This window comes from Conger conger, chromosome 4 (assembly GCF_963514075.1).
Source record: "Conger conger chromosome 4, fConCon1.1, whole genome shotgun sequence".
Taxonomy (NCBI): domain Eukaryota; kingdom Metazoa; phylum Chordata; class Actinopteri; order Anguilliformes; family Congridae; genus Conger; species Conger conger.
In genome coordinates, this window is record NC_083763.1 from 50647029 (window position 1) to 50663110 (window position 16082).

The 16082-nt window shown below is 43.3% G+C and overlaps 1 protein-coding gene and 1 long non-coding RNA gene across 2 annotated transcripts in view; both read left to right on the plus strand.

Annotated features, from left to right (window-relative positions):
• Window positions 1-4455, plus strand: part of gli3 (GLI family zinc finger 3) — a 139163-nt gene extending 134708 nt beyond the window's left edge. Inside the window, exon 15 of the mRNA XM_061240198.1 lies at window positions 105-4455. Coding sequence (XP_061096182.1) covers window positions 105-2362 — 2258 coding nt within the window. The 3' untranslated portion in view covers window positions 2363-4455. The remainder of the gene's footprint in view (window positions 1-104) is intronic.
• A 4428-nt stretch (window positions 4456-8883) lies between these two features.
• On the plus strand, window positions 8884-13944 carry LOC133125873 (uncharacterized). The gene is made up of 3 exons (XR_009708476.1): window positions 8884-9018; window positions 13299-13413; window positions 13516-13944. It is a non-coding gene; the product is annotated as an uncharacterized LOC133125873 (long non-coding RNA).
• The last annotated feature ends 2138 nt before the right edge of the window (window positions 13945-16082 follow it).

Genomic DNA, 16082 nt, shown 5'->3' on the forward strand with positions numbered 1-16082 from the left:
GTCCCCTGTTTAGCCTACTCAAATATAAGTCGCTTTGGATAAACCTGTCAGCGAAGTAACTGTAAGGTAATGGTAATATCGTGTCACTCTGCCCTGCGCTTTAGGTACATACCAAGGCCGGAGTAGCTGTGTGGGGGTGCCCCAGCTGTCGAGCGCCGACCTGACGGTGCTGAGCCTGCTGAAGGAGCGGCGGGACAGCGGTGGCAGCACGATCAGCTCGGCCTACCTGAGCAGCAGCCGCCGGTCGTCGGGCATCTCGCCCTGCTTCTCCAGCCGCCGCTCCAGCCAGACCTCGCAGCCCGAGGCCGGCCATCACCGACGGCATCACAACGCCAGCGCCACCGACTCCTATGACCCCATCTCCACCGACGCCTCCCGCCGCTCCAGCGAGGCCAGCCAGTGCGGCGGGGGCGGGGGAGGAGGGGCTCCCTGGGGCGGGTTTTGCGGGGGGTCAGGGGGCATGCTGAACCTCACCCCAGCGCAGCACTACCGGCTCAAGGCCAAGTACGCAGCAGCCACCGGCGGGCCCCCTCCGACGCCGCTGCCCAACATGGAGCGGATGAGCCTGAAGACCCGCATGGCCATGATGGGCGACTGCCAGGAGGGCGGCGGCAACCATTCGCTGCCCCCTCTGGTGGCTCCACGCCGGTGCAGTGACGGCAGCTCCAACGGCTACGGGAGCCACGGCGGGTATGGGGTGTACGGTCGCCGGGGGCTCTTCCCCCACGAGGCCCCCACCAATGTCGAGAGGAGAGCCAGCGACCCTGTTCGGCCGCACGCCCACGACCGCTTCAACCTACCCTGCATCCAGCGCTTCAGCAGCCTCAACAACATGCACCCCCTGCCCCCGCTCCACGCTGAGGGGCAGGGTCTGAGCCCACAGAGCTACACGCGCTCCGACGGGAACCTGCGACGGGGTCCGGCCTCGCCCCGCCCGGCCAGCATTAGCGAGAACGCGGCACTCGAGGCCCTCGCCATGGAGGAAGGAGGCGGCCTGCTGTGTGACGAGGACATGCTGCCCGATGACCTGGTGCAGTACCTCCGCTCCCAGGGCCAGGGGGGGCTGTACGGCCCACCCGCAGGTGTCCCGCTGGGCCCCCAGCCTCCCGGGAACCTTGCCGACTTCGACATGCCGCAGGGGAATCCGCTCAGCCAGTCCTGCCAGCAGCTGCCGGGGGAAGACCCCGGCAAAGACATCTTGCCCATCCAGTGGAATGAGGTCAGCTCGGGGAGTGCCGACAAGTCGCCCCAGAAGCTGCAGCTGAGGTACGGGAGGTGGCCGGCGTCGGAGCAGAGTGCCTCCAGCCGTCCGTTCGGCACAAACGGCAACCTGATGGTGCAACAGCAGCTGCCCCGCCACCCGCCAGTGTCCAGGGACTTCCAGGAGCAGTGTGCCCCGCAGCCGGGCGGGTTCCAGCAGACGGGGGTGTTCAGCGGTGGTCATGGTGGCCTGGGAGGGAGCGGCAGGGGGATGGTGACGCAACGGCAGCCCTGCAGGGCAAGCTCTTACGCCGCCTGCCCTGAGATCCGGCGGGTAGGCCCACCATCCACACACGGCTTTCCCCAGCACGACTTCCCCCAGGTGGCCCACACGCGACCAGCCTGTCCAGGCCCGCAAGCGAGCTTCCAGCAGAACCGTCCCATGGGTCATCAGCATGGCGACGGCATGCTCTTCCCGGGAGCCAGCGACCCCTCCCATTCTTCAGAACTTCGCCTCCATGCCCAGGCCCCGCCCAGCAGCTGCAGGGGCTCTGGCAAGCAGCAGCTGTACCTCGGGAATGGCGCCCCAGGCCAGCAGCAGTGCTCCAGGACCGATAGCACCATGAACGGGTCTCTATCCCTCCAGGTCTCCGGGCTGAAGCTGGAAGCGGCCGACCACCTCCAGGCAAACCCCTGCTCCATGGCCCAGCAGCCGCAGGCCTTCCTTGAGCAAGGCTTCCAGGACCATGGCATGTGCTTTGAAGCACAGGACATCAAGGAGCCCCCCTTCCCAGACGCGGACGGCCCATGCCTCCTGAGCATGATGTCCACAGGGCCCCCAGGTGTTTCGGACGTCCTCTCCCCAGGAGCCGACCAGGTGACCAGCACGGTGGACAGTGGGGCCAGCCTCCTGGACAGCGTCGCGCTGGACTTTGACGCCATTTTGGACGATGGGTATGACCAAGGAAGCATGACTTCAGGGGTCTTGAGCCCCGGAATCTTCCAGAACCTCTCCCGCAACTCGTCCCGCCTCACCACCCCACGCACCTCCGCGACATTCCACAGCGTTCCCACCGGACTGAACAACATGGCCATCGGGGACATGAGCTCCCTCCTCACCAGCCTGGCCGAGGAGAGCAAGTTTCTGGCCATCATGCAGTAGCTGTTCTGTCCTACGGGCAAGCGCTAGGAAAACGAAAAGGGACACGATTTAAGTTACAAATCTGAAAAAAATATAAGCAGATCTATTTTATACCCATCTCATCTCTGAGAAGCAGGGATGTGTCAAACTTATTAAATATTCCTTTTATGGAATTAAGGCTATTTTTTGAAAAAGACTTCTTTTGTATTGTTTTATTAAAATGACACAGGGAGACTGCTGTTTTCCACCTGTCAGTTTGAAACAGTATTCTGTGTATTGTCACCGGTTTTTGATGTAAAATGTTGGTATAAATGCATGTGGTAAACAAAATCAAATGTAAACATCGTCTTTGTTAGTACATAGGCTAATCCATTTAACAATGTATGTTACCAATTTACCATTAGCTGATGGTAAAATTAAATGGACACCTGCTTAGAAGTCTTCTTGTCAACAGGTTAAAACGGGTTATATATTGCAGTCAACTGGCCCCAAGGTTATATTTATCTGATTTATTGTTTGCTTTGCTTTATACTTTTAATATCTTTGTTTTGCCTGTTTTTTAATGTTTGCCAAAATGTAGAAGTCAGTGTTTTGGTGGCTGTCCATGTCCCCCAGGTGATGTGGTTTTATGACATTATAATTAGTCCAAAAAGGCCTATTCGGTAAAAAATCAATCATCACAGATCTCATAAAAGACCATTGCTGTGTGATTGAACTGCTACGTTTACACTGTCTGTGTATGTATTTGCATGTATATATTTTTTTACGTTTGTGACAATTTTGTACTGTGTGTATGTGTGTGTGTGTGTGTGTGTGCATATGTACGTGTGTCTGAGCGCAGTGTTTGTGTCACCTCATTACCATTTTAGAATTTGCTTACGTCTTCAGTAATAATTGTTCTTGTGCTTGGATAATTGAGACCATTTTATATGTAAGTGCCATGTCTTCTGAAAAGACTGCATTTATTTGTGAGCACCTTGAGAAGTATTAATTCAATTTATACAGGAAACAGGAAGTCAGACATTTGAAAGCCACATTTACATATAATTTTCATGATATGCTTTTTGAACATGTCACCTTTGTTACATTTATTAACAGGAATTCAGACCCACCCAAACACATGCAGAGGTCCAGTGTGTGGCTGCATGTAACTAAATGTCAGTGACAGAGAATGCAATACTGATTTCTGTGTGGTTTGTTCAGCAGTTTATCCACTCAGCTAATAGTTTCAGTTTTTGCCATATAAAGGTCTTTTAGTCAGATATTTTATGGTATTGATTAGAAACTGTCTGGATTCTGTTACACTACAATACAATACCTCCCTCACATCACTTTAAGTGACACAAAAAGACTTGATTATGAAGCGTACTGAGTCAATCTAATGATCAGGACTTTTGTTGATAGGTATTGCCGCTAGAGGACAAAGACAAGAATTGGTAGTGAAATGCTGCGGCAGATAATGCATTCAGACACTACGTATTGATTTGAATGTTTTTCATCATAACAGAAAAGGTACTGTTTGTTTTTGTATTGTAAACTTAGGCTTTTTTGTAGTCTGAAAACTTCAGCAACATGCTGAAAGTGGTATGAGGTTGTCCCCTGTAAAGAGGACTTGAGGAAGTGTTCATAAGGTATGTGCCTTATCTCTGTCTGTCGCTTGAAATAAGGAACACTGCCAATCTTCCATGGTTAAGTATTAAAAAAAGATTTATAGAATACACAAAATAATATACAATTTAAAAAAAATGTTCTGTCTGTTGGGGAATTCCAGGGGCAAAACATGTAAAATACATCAGATTTTTCATTTTAGAAATTTTTCTTTGTGAAAAACGAAAAAAAGATTTTCAAGTTATGACATTTTTTGCCTTTGTTGTATGTCTGTAAATACATTATCCTTCTGTAGGTTTAGTTGAGACATGAAGAGGCCTCACAGGCCAAAAAAGCAATTACTCCTATAGCAGGGCTCCTGTGGCCCTAGTCTTAGTCCAGGCAGGATCGGCTCTGTAGCAGAGGATGCATAAAGCAACTGTTTGCCAGCAGAACCACTTAGCTCTTTTGTAACTGACAACAAAAGTTTGTATGATTTTAATAAAAAAAGGAAATTTGAAACCTCATTGACCATTGTGTTTCTAATTGTGGGTTTTATAGAATGTTTACTGAATACATAATGTGATCAGAGGGTCCCCATCTTACCTGACCTCTGCAACGATGTCCTTATTCATTTTTAGTGACAAAAGACTTTGTTTGTCTCCAGTGTTATGCAACAGCAAATGCTGGTCTCTTACCAGCTAACCTAAGTATATTCCATCTGCCATGCCTAAAGATCCCTGTCATTAAACTGTTACATGAGAGCACATTTCAGAAAACACAGAATAAGCAGGTCACAATAGTCAAATGCATTCACCATAAGCATGTGTTAGCAACTGCAGCAAAGCTGTAAAATGCAATTGACCTTGTCCGACCAGTTCAGCTGCCCAGGTTTTCTCAATTTACAGCTACATCAGTGGTCTCGCTAGCCCATGGGATGCCATGTCTTTGGAACACCGGACATGTCTAAATCTGTGTTTTACATTCATTCAATTTTGCCATTATATGCTCACAATAATGACAATAAATGTATTTATTTCAAAATGTTATTATAACACTTGAACAGAAGTGGGATGAAATAAGATAGTGTTTTGGTATTCTGATCAAAATGTTTGCCACACAGGCTAATAATTCAGTGGGCTCCCTTGATAAAAATGATGAACAAATGCTGTATTCAGTAAACAACACATATAATAATATATATGTCATGTTCAAATGTATGGGAAAACAATATGCTTTCATTTCAGTTAATTTACTCATGTTGCAATCTTTTTAGAAGGCAATCTGTTTTTTCCTGAAAACCATAGGTGTCAAAATTATTGGCACCCCTGACAATCATTGTAAATAAAATCAAAGTGAAATTGGCAATACAATTTTACTTAATGTAGTTAAAAGGGTAACAAGCATGCAAAATCCTTTGGTCATCCATGAGCATGAGAAAAGGCAAAGAACTGTCAATTCAGAAGAGACAGATGGTAATTGACCATCACAAGTTTGGTAATCGGTACAAAAAATACATAAATGGTTAAACATGCTACTTAGCACTGTAAAGGCAATGATATAAAATGTAAAGCATATGGAATGGTTGCAAACTTGCCAGGAAGAGGATGCAAGTGCACATTGTCCCAACAAATGGTGAGGAGGATGGAGAGAGAGGCCATAAAGAACCAAAGGATCACTGTTTAAGAATTGCAAAGATTGGATGTATCACCAAGTCTCCAAAAGAACCATAAAATGGCACCTCCATACCAACAAACACTTTGTAAGGGTGGTACGAAGACAGCACTTACTGAGCACAATAAACAAAACCAAGCATCAGTTTGTCAAACGTCATTGGAATTATGACTGGAATAGAGTGTTCTGGTTAGATGAGACCAAAATTTTATGTTTTGGCCATACACACCGGCAAAAGAGGAATGCACCTCATACCTACCGTCAAATATGGAGGTGGGTCATTGACGTTTTGGAGTTGTTTTGCTGCCAGTGCTACTTCTGTTTACTAATTTTGAACTAGCTAGCTGGACCTTGACATCGCATGACATTTCGAATAAAGCACTTTCTCTTTGAATCTGGCGTTGCTAACCAATGGCTGTGTAAATATCAATAAACAACACACGTCACACTCCGAAAGAGGATTGGCTCAAAGAAACTGGAGTAATTATTTGGTTTTGGTTCAAGTCTGCGTCATCCAACTTGTAATATATATTTTTTAAAGAGCCTCGGAAATTTGTGTTGATAGTGAGCAGTGATTTTTTCCCCCTTTCTTTTGTATAATTATTTCTGCGTAAAAACCGCAGAATCTTACATTAAGCGACCACCGATGGTCTGCTAACAGCAAGCTGGCAGACAGACTATTAGCAAGAGATATCTCCTCAAGTCAGCACTTACTGTAGTACCCTGTGTACACTGGGTGTAATAAAACTGTCTTGCAGGTTAGTGTACATTCTCTTGCAGCCGTGTTCCTTCTGTGTACCTACTGTGGACTCGATTCCAAATTTTCAGATCGTGAAGGGAGGAATATAGCACAAATGCAAATGGTAGAAACTTCCACAGTGGTGTCAAACATAACCAAAAGCATATAGATATAGGTTTTCTGTTAGTTGGGGTAACTTTAAGGGTAATACCCAAAGTGCATTTTTCAGGCCAGTTCAGGCATGTATTTTACTTTCAAACTTTCAGGGAAATTCGCTGAAGATTCTTTCTGGTCACATAGGAATAGGATGCCCCTAGAACACGGATCAAAGATCTTTTTTATCTCAAACAACGTAGCACAGTCACGTAAGAAACAAGTAACTGACAAAAACGAAAAACTTTGTTGTCTTTGCTATTGATGTAGAAGAGACCAGTGTGTGTTCAACTTACTTCCTGAAGTGAATTGCGTCAGAAGCGTTCTGTTTATGTGATTGAGAAACTCAATTATCTAGCGACCTGCTGTTAAAATCTGATAAGAAATTTTAAATCTGTCTGCTGAAAGACATTTGAAGTCTCAGTGGGCTACTTGTATAAGACAGAGAGAAGGGTGTCAACAGAGAAGTGAATCGCTGTCGTTGACCTGCCCAGTCCATTCTTTTTCTTTTTGGTACTATGCGTTCCCATGGATCAGTAGCAAGAGTAAAATCACTTTTACAGTGAGTGGTCTCCCTCTGCTGCTCATTTCAGGGAATTGCATATTAGAAAAAATTGGGAAAAAAAAAAAAATACATGCACGACTGCACTATTAACGCGGTAAAAATGTCAGAACTATGAACTTGTAACTTTTTAAAAGTTGTACAGTTCCTCTTCTTGCCTTCCCTTGTTTTGTGTTCAGTAGTGTATATTCAATCCAAATAAATACAACTAATCAATTGATTACATTTTCGACTGGATTAGATCTGGAATGTACATGCATCATCATGATTGCATGCCGTTTCATAAACTTTGCAACAGACAACAAAAACCATAGTAAGTACATCCAATACACATAATCATCTGTATTAAAATCCATGAATTAGGGTGAAGATGACCATCGTAGGAGTAGAGTACAAATACAAAATCAGTTCCATATTTGCTGTTGGAGAATATACACTCATTGAGCACTTTATTAGGAACAACTTATTCATGCAATTATCTAATCAGCATGTGGCAGCAGTGCAATGCTTAAATTCATGCAGATACGGGTCAGGAGCTTCATTTAATGTTCACATCAACCATCAGAATTGGGAAAAATGTGATCTACGTGACTTTGACTGCCGAATGATTGTTGGTGCCAGACAGTGTGGTTTGAGTATCTCCAGAAAATGCTGATCTCCTGGGATTTTCACGCACAACAGTCTCTAGACTTTGTAGAGAATGGTGCGAAAAACATTGACTAAGCAGCAGTTCCGCAGGCAAAAATGTGTTGTTAATGAGAGAGTTCAGAGAGAGTTCTGAGGAGAAGGGCTACCGCCTACAGGGCAGCCTGTAGCATAGAGGTTAAGGTAAATGACTGGGACCCGCAAGGTCGGTGGTTCTAATCCCGGTGTAGCCACAATAAGATCCACACAGCCATTGGACCCTTGAGCAAGGCCCTTAACCCTGCATTGCTCCAGGGGAGGATTGTCTCCTGCTTAGTCTAATCAACTGTACGTCGCCCTGGATAAGAGCATAATGTAATGTAATAATGTAATGTAATGTAATGTAATGTAATGTAATGTAATGTAGAAGGACCAGACTGGTCAAAGCTGACAGGAAGGTGACAGTATACGCAACTAACCACACATTTCAACAGTGGTATGCAACAGAACACATCCCGTCAAACATCTCTGAACACAACATGTGAAACCTCGAAGTGGATAGGCTACAGCAGCAGAAGGCTTTATAAGTCTAAAAAATAAGTCAAATAAATACCTAATAAAGTGTTCACTGAGTGTATGTCTGAAAAGTTCTAATATCATCCGAATGCTTAGAGAGATTAAAGGTGAAAGTATACCTTCAACATATACTTCTGTGTCTCTGTGCTTGGGGATCCAAATAAATTAGGAATGAAATGGTCCATTGCATTTCCTTTGAAGTTCTTATATACACTATATTGCTGTATTGCACTGTGTTTTTTACATTACCCCCCATCCTCCCTATTATTAAATCCCAAAGGGGGCAGAACATCTCTAAGTACAGTAATGCCTTTAAATGTGGGACAGGGCACAAACTGCACTTGTAGTGCAGGAAATGTGAAAATCTCAGAAGGAATCTGTAAAGAGAATTCTTTTTTTTTTGATGGTGGAAAAAAGAATCTTATAAATCATTTCAACTGGACAGGTGAGGCTGGTTCCTTTGAAGCTCTGGACTGCAGATGTTTTAGGGCAAGAATGTTGGTATCTTCAAAGTGCCTCTCTCATTCTCTCTCTCTCTCTCTTTCATTCTCAAACCATGCAGAGTGTCAGAGGAAGACAGGCCACCTGAATTCCTGTGAGTCACCACAGAGGGCTTCCTACAGCAATGTGAGAGGCGTCTGTCAATCTGTTAATGGCCGCAGCAATGCATTTTGCAGAGGTGAAAAGAAAGTTAAGAAAGTTCAGTGACCTTGTTTTTGCCAAACAGTTCTTCAGCCCGGACTAATTGGTGACATCAGCTGGGTGAGTTCAAGGGTGAAAGGAATGCATACTGTCGGTGGAAGAACTGTCCCTTCTTTGAAAATAGGGGTATGTCACATAGTCCATATTTTGATTGTTCTCTCCCATCAGCTTTGTCCAGTTATTTATTGCTGGTGCTGTTTATAATATTCCCTACTCTGATCATCTTATCAGGGGCCTGTTTTACAAAGCAGGATTACTGAGTCTTTTCTGTCTAGTTCTTCTTACTGTGTTTCTTTACATGTTTGATAGTCATAGGGAGGAGAATGTAATTTAGTACATCCTATCTAACTGGGATACAGATGAAGAGGACCCAGGGTAGATCATCAGTTAGCAAGCTCTCCTGAGCTTGTTATACAGAGTATGTTCATGTTCTTTAGCAAGGAGACAGTAAACCCTGACTGATTTTCAGATTCGCACTCATGAGTCTGAACAAGTGTATAACTGATATAACTGAATATGAGTGACATAAACATTAGCCTGCAGCTGTGCAAGGGTATGTAATGAGGACAGTTAAACTTTAATGAGAATTTATACTGTAGCCAAGAAATATCTGAATATAAATGAGGGGGTATTGTCATCACTCATTTCATTTCAGCAAAGTCAGATCAAATGTAAGGCCGTGTTTAATTTAAAAAATTAGTATTCAAAGACAATATTATGTTTGACCTTTAGGTGACAACTGTGATGGTTCTGAGCTCTTTACTGACATATTTGCAGGCACTACCTTTTTGCCCTTGTCGCATTTCTGCCAATTTGGTAATTAATTTCACGATGGCAATGAATGGCGATTAGATAATGTGTGTCCGTTTCCCATAGCTTGCTGTTTCTAAGTTTGACAGCTGCATTGCATTATGTGTTTCTTGGTCACTTTTCATACTCATGGTTTTCATTGTCATCGTTTATGTCTATTGTTGTGTGTGTGTATAGCACTAAGGCTCAAGATGCCACTGACCGAGAAGACATCTTTTTAGAGTTTTGCACACCAATTACATTACATTAATGTTAAATACGTGAGTTTGAAATCGTCGCTCCGTCCGGTGGGAGCGAATCTCCAATAGCCTGGAGTTCTTTTGCTGGATATCCTCGTGGCAGTTTGTGTATTTATCTTGCTTCCTCTTAGGACTCTCGTACTGGTGGGGAACCTGAGAAGCGTATTGTAGTTGTGTCAATGTTTCTGAATGTTTGCTATTAGTATGGGGTTTCACCAAGAGTAAATGCATGGTCGTGGGAGACCGCCCCTCTTATCTTAGAGCCTCACAGGACTCGCCGATGGCTGAGTTCTGTGTCTGAGAACTCTGTCGCTGTTTATGTACACTTCCTACCTTAAATTAGATTGTTAATATTTTTTGTGTATTGTCGTGTATTGTTTCGTGTTCGTGTCAGTACTTCTGCATTGACAGTGGAGCCGAGATGTTTTCTTCATGTTTTCTGCATGTTTGTTAATATTTTGTGCATTTCACTAATTCTGAATACACGGTTGTTGGAGTTATCGCCCCTCTCGGTGGAGAGTTTTTCAAACTCCTGATAGCTGGGGTTTTGTGTCTGCGGGGCATGGGAGTGAGGGTGGTCTGACAACAACTGAACATCAGGTGAGACACATGAGAGGGTAAAAAGGGGGTGGCCTGTAGCATAGTGGTTAAGGTAAATGACTGGGACACACAAGGTCTGTGGTTCTGGTGTAGCGACACTAAGATCCGCACAGCCGTTGGGCCCTTGAGCAAGGCCCTTAACCCTGCATTGCTCGATTGTCTCCTGCTTAGTCTAATCAACTGTACGTCGCTCTGGATGAGAGTGTCTGCCAAATGCCAATAATGTAATGTAATGTAATAGCACAACAATGAGGGGGAAACGAAAATGCGGACTGGATTCACAAAGATACACATGTGATATAAACGGCTCCGGACTAGGGAGTAGACAATTGCACAAAATCAGGAGATGCAGAGATACAGAGAGACAGGTGCAAATACTTTGCTGATACTAAGTAAGTAATCAGTGATAGAATAGGGAGGCGGAGTTACAGAACAGAATTGAAACTGGAGATGCGTTAGTAAGTTAGTTAAGTGATTTTAATTACAAATACCCAAAACTAGTGAATGTTAGCTTGTTAGTTTGACAAACATATTAGTGTGTTGATATAATTAGTACTGTACAAATTCTATGTTAGTAGGGTGGCCTGTAGCGTAGTGGTTAAGGTAAATGACTGGGACACACAAGGTCGGTGGTTCTAATCCTGGTGTAGCCACAATGAGAACCGCACAGCCGTTGGGCCCTTGAGCAAGGCCCTTAACCCTGCATTGCTCGAGGGGAGGATTGTCTCCTGCTTAGTCTAATCAACTGTACGTCGCTCTGGATAAGAGTGTCGGCCAAATGCCAATAATGTAATGTAATGTAATGTAATGTAATGAATTAGTATATTAGTGCTATGTACAAACATGAAATGGAGAGAAAGCAGGAAGTAAGGAATGCAAGATTGGAAGGAAGGTTGAACCCCGGAACTACCGTAAACACCCGAATAGTGGAGCACGCAGACAGGGGAGTGACTGGGTTCGTAAACATTCAGACTCAGACATCACAGGGGAAGACGAGTGCAAAGAATAATGAATATAAACAGAACACCAGACATGAATATCAAAAATAATAAATTACAAGAATAACGATAATAAACAATGATAAACTAACAGACAGAAAACAGGAACATGACTCTCACGTCTTGTGGGTAAGAGAACCCAACTCAGTCATGTTTGGTCCTCCGACCCAACTCCCTTACAACTCCCTTACAACAACAGATTAGAACAGTATCTGATTGGTCTGAAGTGTAAATATAAACATGTTTCTATGAGTGCAAGTACTCAAAGAATACAGTCAATGGTGCATACAAGATGCAATCTAATGGTAGCCTCAAGACTGACAGTTTTGTTTAACATAGGATGTGTTTATGAATCACTGTGTAATTGTATACCTGAACTTAGCTGGGAATTGCATTGATATTGTGTTCCAGTAGCATAACAGGACTGTTACAGATGACATACTGGCGGGTTCTGTGACGTTGACTGGCTTTGATCTTAGAACAGTATTGTATTGAGACTTCATGTGCCAAAATAGTTTATACCACAACCACATAAAGGTGCAGCCTGCAGCCTCAGGACGTGCATTCACATGACTGCATGCTTCAGGCAAATATATGTTGTCAGTATGGAGTCCAGCAACCATAAATTAAAAATGACATAAATTAAATGCCATTTTTAAAATAAATGAAAATTCACTTGAATCAAAGTTTGTTGTTCTTGCACATTTGAGTATACACTGTGCTACAGTCATATGTTCAGCACATATCATCAAACTATTAGTTACAAAAACTTGACTTCAGTACTTGAAGGCAGTAATATCACAATAAACAATGAAATACCCAATGTGTCATAAAGTAGCAGAGTCCTTACCTGTTACTTTAGATAGTTGTCTAGGAGGTACAGGAAGTACAAATACAGTACTGTGCAAAAGTTTTAGGCAGGTGTGAAAAAATGCTGTAAAATAAGAATGCTTTCAAAAACAAAAATGTTACTAGTTTATTTTGATCAATTAACAAAATGCATGAACAGAAGAAGTGAATGAACAGAAGAAAAATCTAAATCAAATCAATATTTGATGTGACCACTCTTTGCCTTCAAAACAGCATCAATTCTTCTAGGTATACTTGCACACAGTTTTTAAAGGAACTCGGCAGGTAGGTTGTTCCAAACATCTTGGAGAATTAGCCACAGTTCTTCTGTGGATTTAGGCAGCCTCAAATGCTTGTGTCTCTTCATGTAATCCCAGACAGACTCGATGATGTTGAGATCAGGGCTCTGTGGGGGTCATACCATCACTTCCAGGACTTCTTGTTGTTCTTTACGCTGAAGACAGTTCTTAATGACATTGGCTGTATGTTTGGGGTCGTTGTCCTGCTGCAGAATAAATTTGGGGCCAATCAGATGCCTCCCTGATGCTATTGCATGATAGATAAGTATTTACCTGTACTTCTCAGCATTAAGGAGACTATTAATTAAAAGCCCCAAAGAAATGCTTCACTGTTGCCTGCAGACACTCATTCTTGTAACACTCTCCAGCCCTTAGGTGAACAAACTACCTTCTGCTATAGCCAAATATTTCACATTTTGACTCATCAGTCCACAGAACCTGCTGCCATTTTTCTGAAGCTGAGTTCTTATGTTTCTGTGCATAGTTAAGTCGTTTGGCCTTGTTTCCATGTCGGAGGTATGACTTTTTTGCCGCAATTCTTCCAGAAGACCACTTCTGACCAGACTTCTCCACACAGTAGATGGGTGTACCTGGGTCCTACTGGTTTCTGCCAATTCTGAGCTCATGGCACTGCTGGACATCTTCTGCTTGCGAAGGAAAGTAAGCATTATGTGTCTTTCATCTACTGCACTACGTTTCCTTGGCCGACCACTGCGTCTATGGTACTCAACGGTGCCCGTTTCTTTGTGCTTCTTCCAACAGATCTTGGACAGCACATCTGGAGACCCCATGTCTGCCTGGGAGAGACCTTGCTGATGCAGTATAACCACCTTGTGTCTTGTTGCTGTGCTCAGTCTTGCCATGGTGTATGACTTCTAACATTAAACTCTCTTCAGCAACCTCACCTTAGAAACAGAGTTTGGCTGTTCCTCACCCAGTTTTAACCCTCCTACACAGCTGTTTCTGTTTCAGTTAATGATTGTGTTTCAACCTACATATTAAATTGATGATCATTAGCTCCTGTTTGGTATAATTGGTTAATCATCCACCTGACTGTCCATCCATCCATCCATTATCTTAACCCGCTTATCCTGAACAGGGTCGCAGGGGGGCTGGAGCCTATCCCAGCATACATTGGGCGAAAGGCAGGAATACACCCTGGACAGGTCGCCAGTCCATCGCCCACCTGACTATATGCCTACAAAATCCCTGACTTTGTGCAAGTGAACCTAGAAGAATTGATGCTGGTTTGAAGGCAAAGGGTGGTCACACCAAATATTGATTTGATTGAGATTTTTCTTCTGTTCACTCACTTTTTGCACTGCATTTTGTCAATTGATAAAAATAAACTATTAACATTTCTCTTTTTTTCCACACCTGCCTAAAACTTTTGCACAGTACTGTATATATATATATAGCATGTATGGAAAGCCAAACCTTTCTTTTTTGTCTCATAGAATGGCATTCCACTACATATTTACATAGATGTGTGTAATGCATCTACATTGATGCATTACATACATATTCATCCTGTTCATTAACATTACATTAACATTATTGGCATTTGGCAGACGCTCTTATCCAGAGCGACGTACAGTTGATTAGACTAAGCAGGAGACAATCCTCCCCTGGAGCAATGCAGGGTTAAGGGCCTTGCTGAAGGGCCCCACGGCTGAGCGGATCTTATTGTAGCTACACTGGGATTCGAACCACCGACCTTGCCTGTCCTAGTCATTTACCTTAACCACTACGCTACAGGCCGCCCACTAACAACCACACACAGCATTTGCTGCTTAATCTTGGTTCAGTGAAAGGTCTTGCATAGTACCATTTATTCTTGTCATTGTTTTTAAGAATAAAACACCTTTATCCAGTTGAAAATTTATTTTGTAGGTGTATACATCAATGCTGAGAGCAATGATACAGTGCAGTGACTAATATTTCACAATTTCTGCAAAGATGTAGGGGCTGGAAGAGTTTGTTACAACTAACTACCGGAAATGTTTAGCACCTCACTCTGTGGCAAGCTGAAGATGTTGTGATACCATCTACCACATTACCCTGTCTATCTACTCTCCCCATTGTAGAATACTGGCAAACAGTGATTGCTCCTCCTCTTTACCCATGACTACTACATGCACATAACACCACTGGTTCACACCTGACTGATATGAAGCCAGCCATGAAGTGAACAGTTCATCTTTTGCTGTGCAATGAACCAGATGAACTAAACCTGGGTGTAGATGTTAAAACTGATGTTGTGGGAAGTGAAACCCTAACAAAACCTGAAAGAAAAACAAGGGAAAAAACATAGCAGTTTTCCAAATAGAAATAACTAATTTTTACATTACATTATTGGCATTTGGCAGACGCTCTTATCCAGAGCAACGTACAGTTGATTAGACTAAGCAGGAGACAATCCTCCCCAGGAGCAATGCAGGGTTAAGGGCCTTGCTTAAGGGCCCAACGGCTGTGCGGATCTTATAGTGGCTACATCGGGATTAGAACCACCAACCTTGCATGTCCCAGTCATTTACCTTAACCACTACGCTACAGGCCGACCATAATTTAAACTCAGGAAGCTCTCAGTGATATTACATTACTTATCAATACATGATACTGAATCACTTTAACTGATAGACTGAGGCCTTGGTACCACACTTGTAATATGGCTATGCTAAGCACAGAGGTACAAATAAATTATTTGCAAGTGTGACCCTGGGGTGATTAAGCATGTGTACTTTGCAGATAAAAGGAGTTAAAAGGGAATAAGTAATTAAAATGAATACACAGTGGGACAAATAATAACAATGTAGTAATTTGCATCACGTTTCACATGTTTCTCAAGTGCTCCAGCTGGACTGAAATCCACTCCGGTCTACCAGGACTTATGGGACTTAAGACAATAGGAACACTGCTTGTATGTTGTAGAATTATCACTCTGGGCTCTCTGTACTGTGTTCACAATGTTAGACAGTCAAACGTCTTAATCCAAGACAAAACCATCAACATGGCTAATATTGCAGTGTTCCCATAATGTTGCTGCAGCATTTTGAAGTGGTTACAAGACAGGCAAAGGTTGTCCTTGGTACACAGTTGAATTTTAAGTTGTGCAATCAAGCAGTTTGTCATTGCTATGTAAATGTATCATCATTTGCATTGCCATTTCCTGTTGTGATGAGAGAGGAAAATAGAGCTGTGTAGATGTTTGCATTACTGTGGTCTCACCTGTTTTTCAGGTAGTCTTCTTGAGACAATCTGGCTAACCTCAAAAACATGAAACTTTTTTCACAGTTCACTAGTGCAAAACATTGAGTCCAAATGCTCTC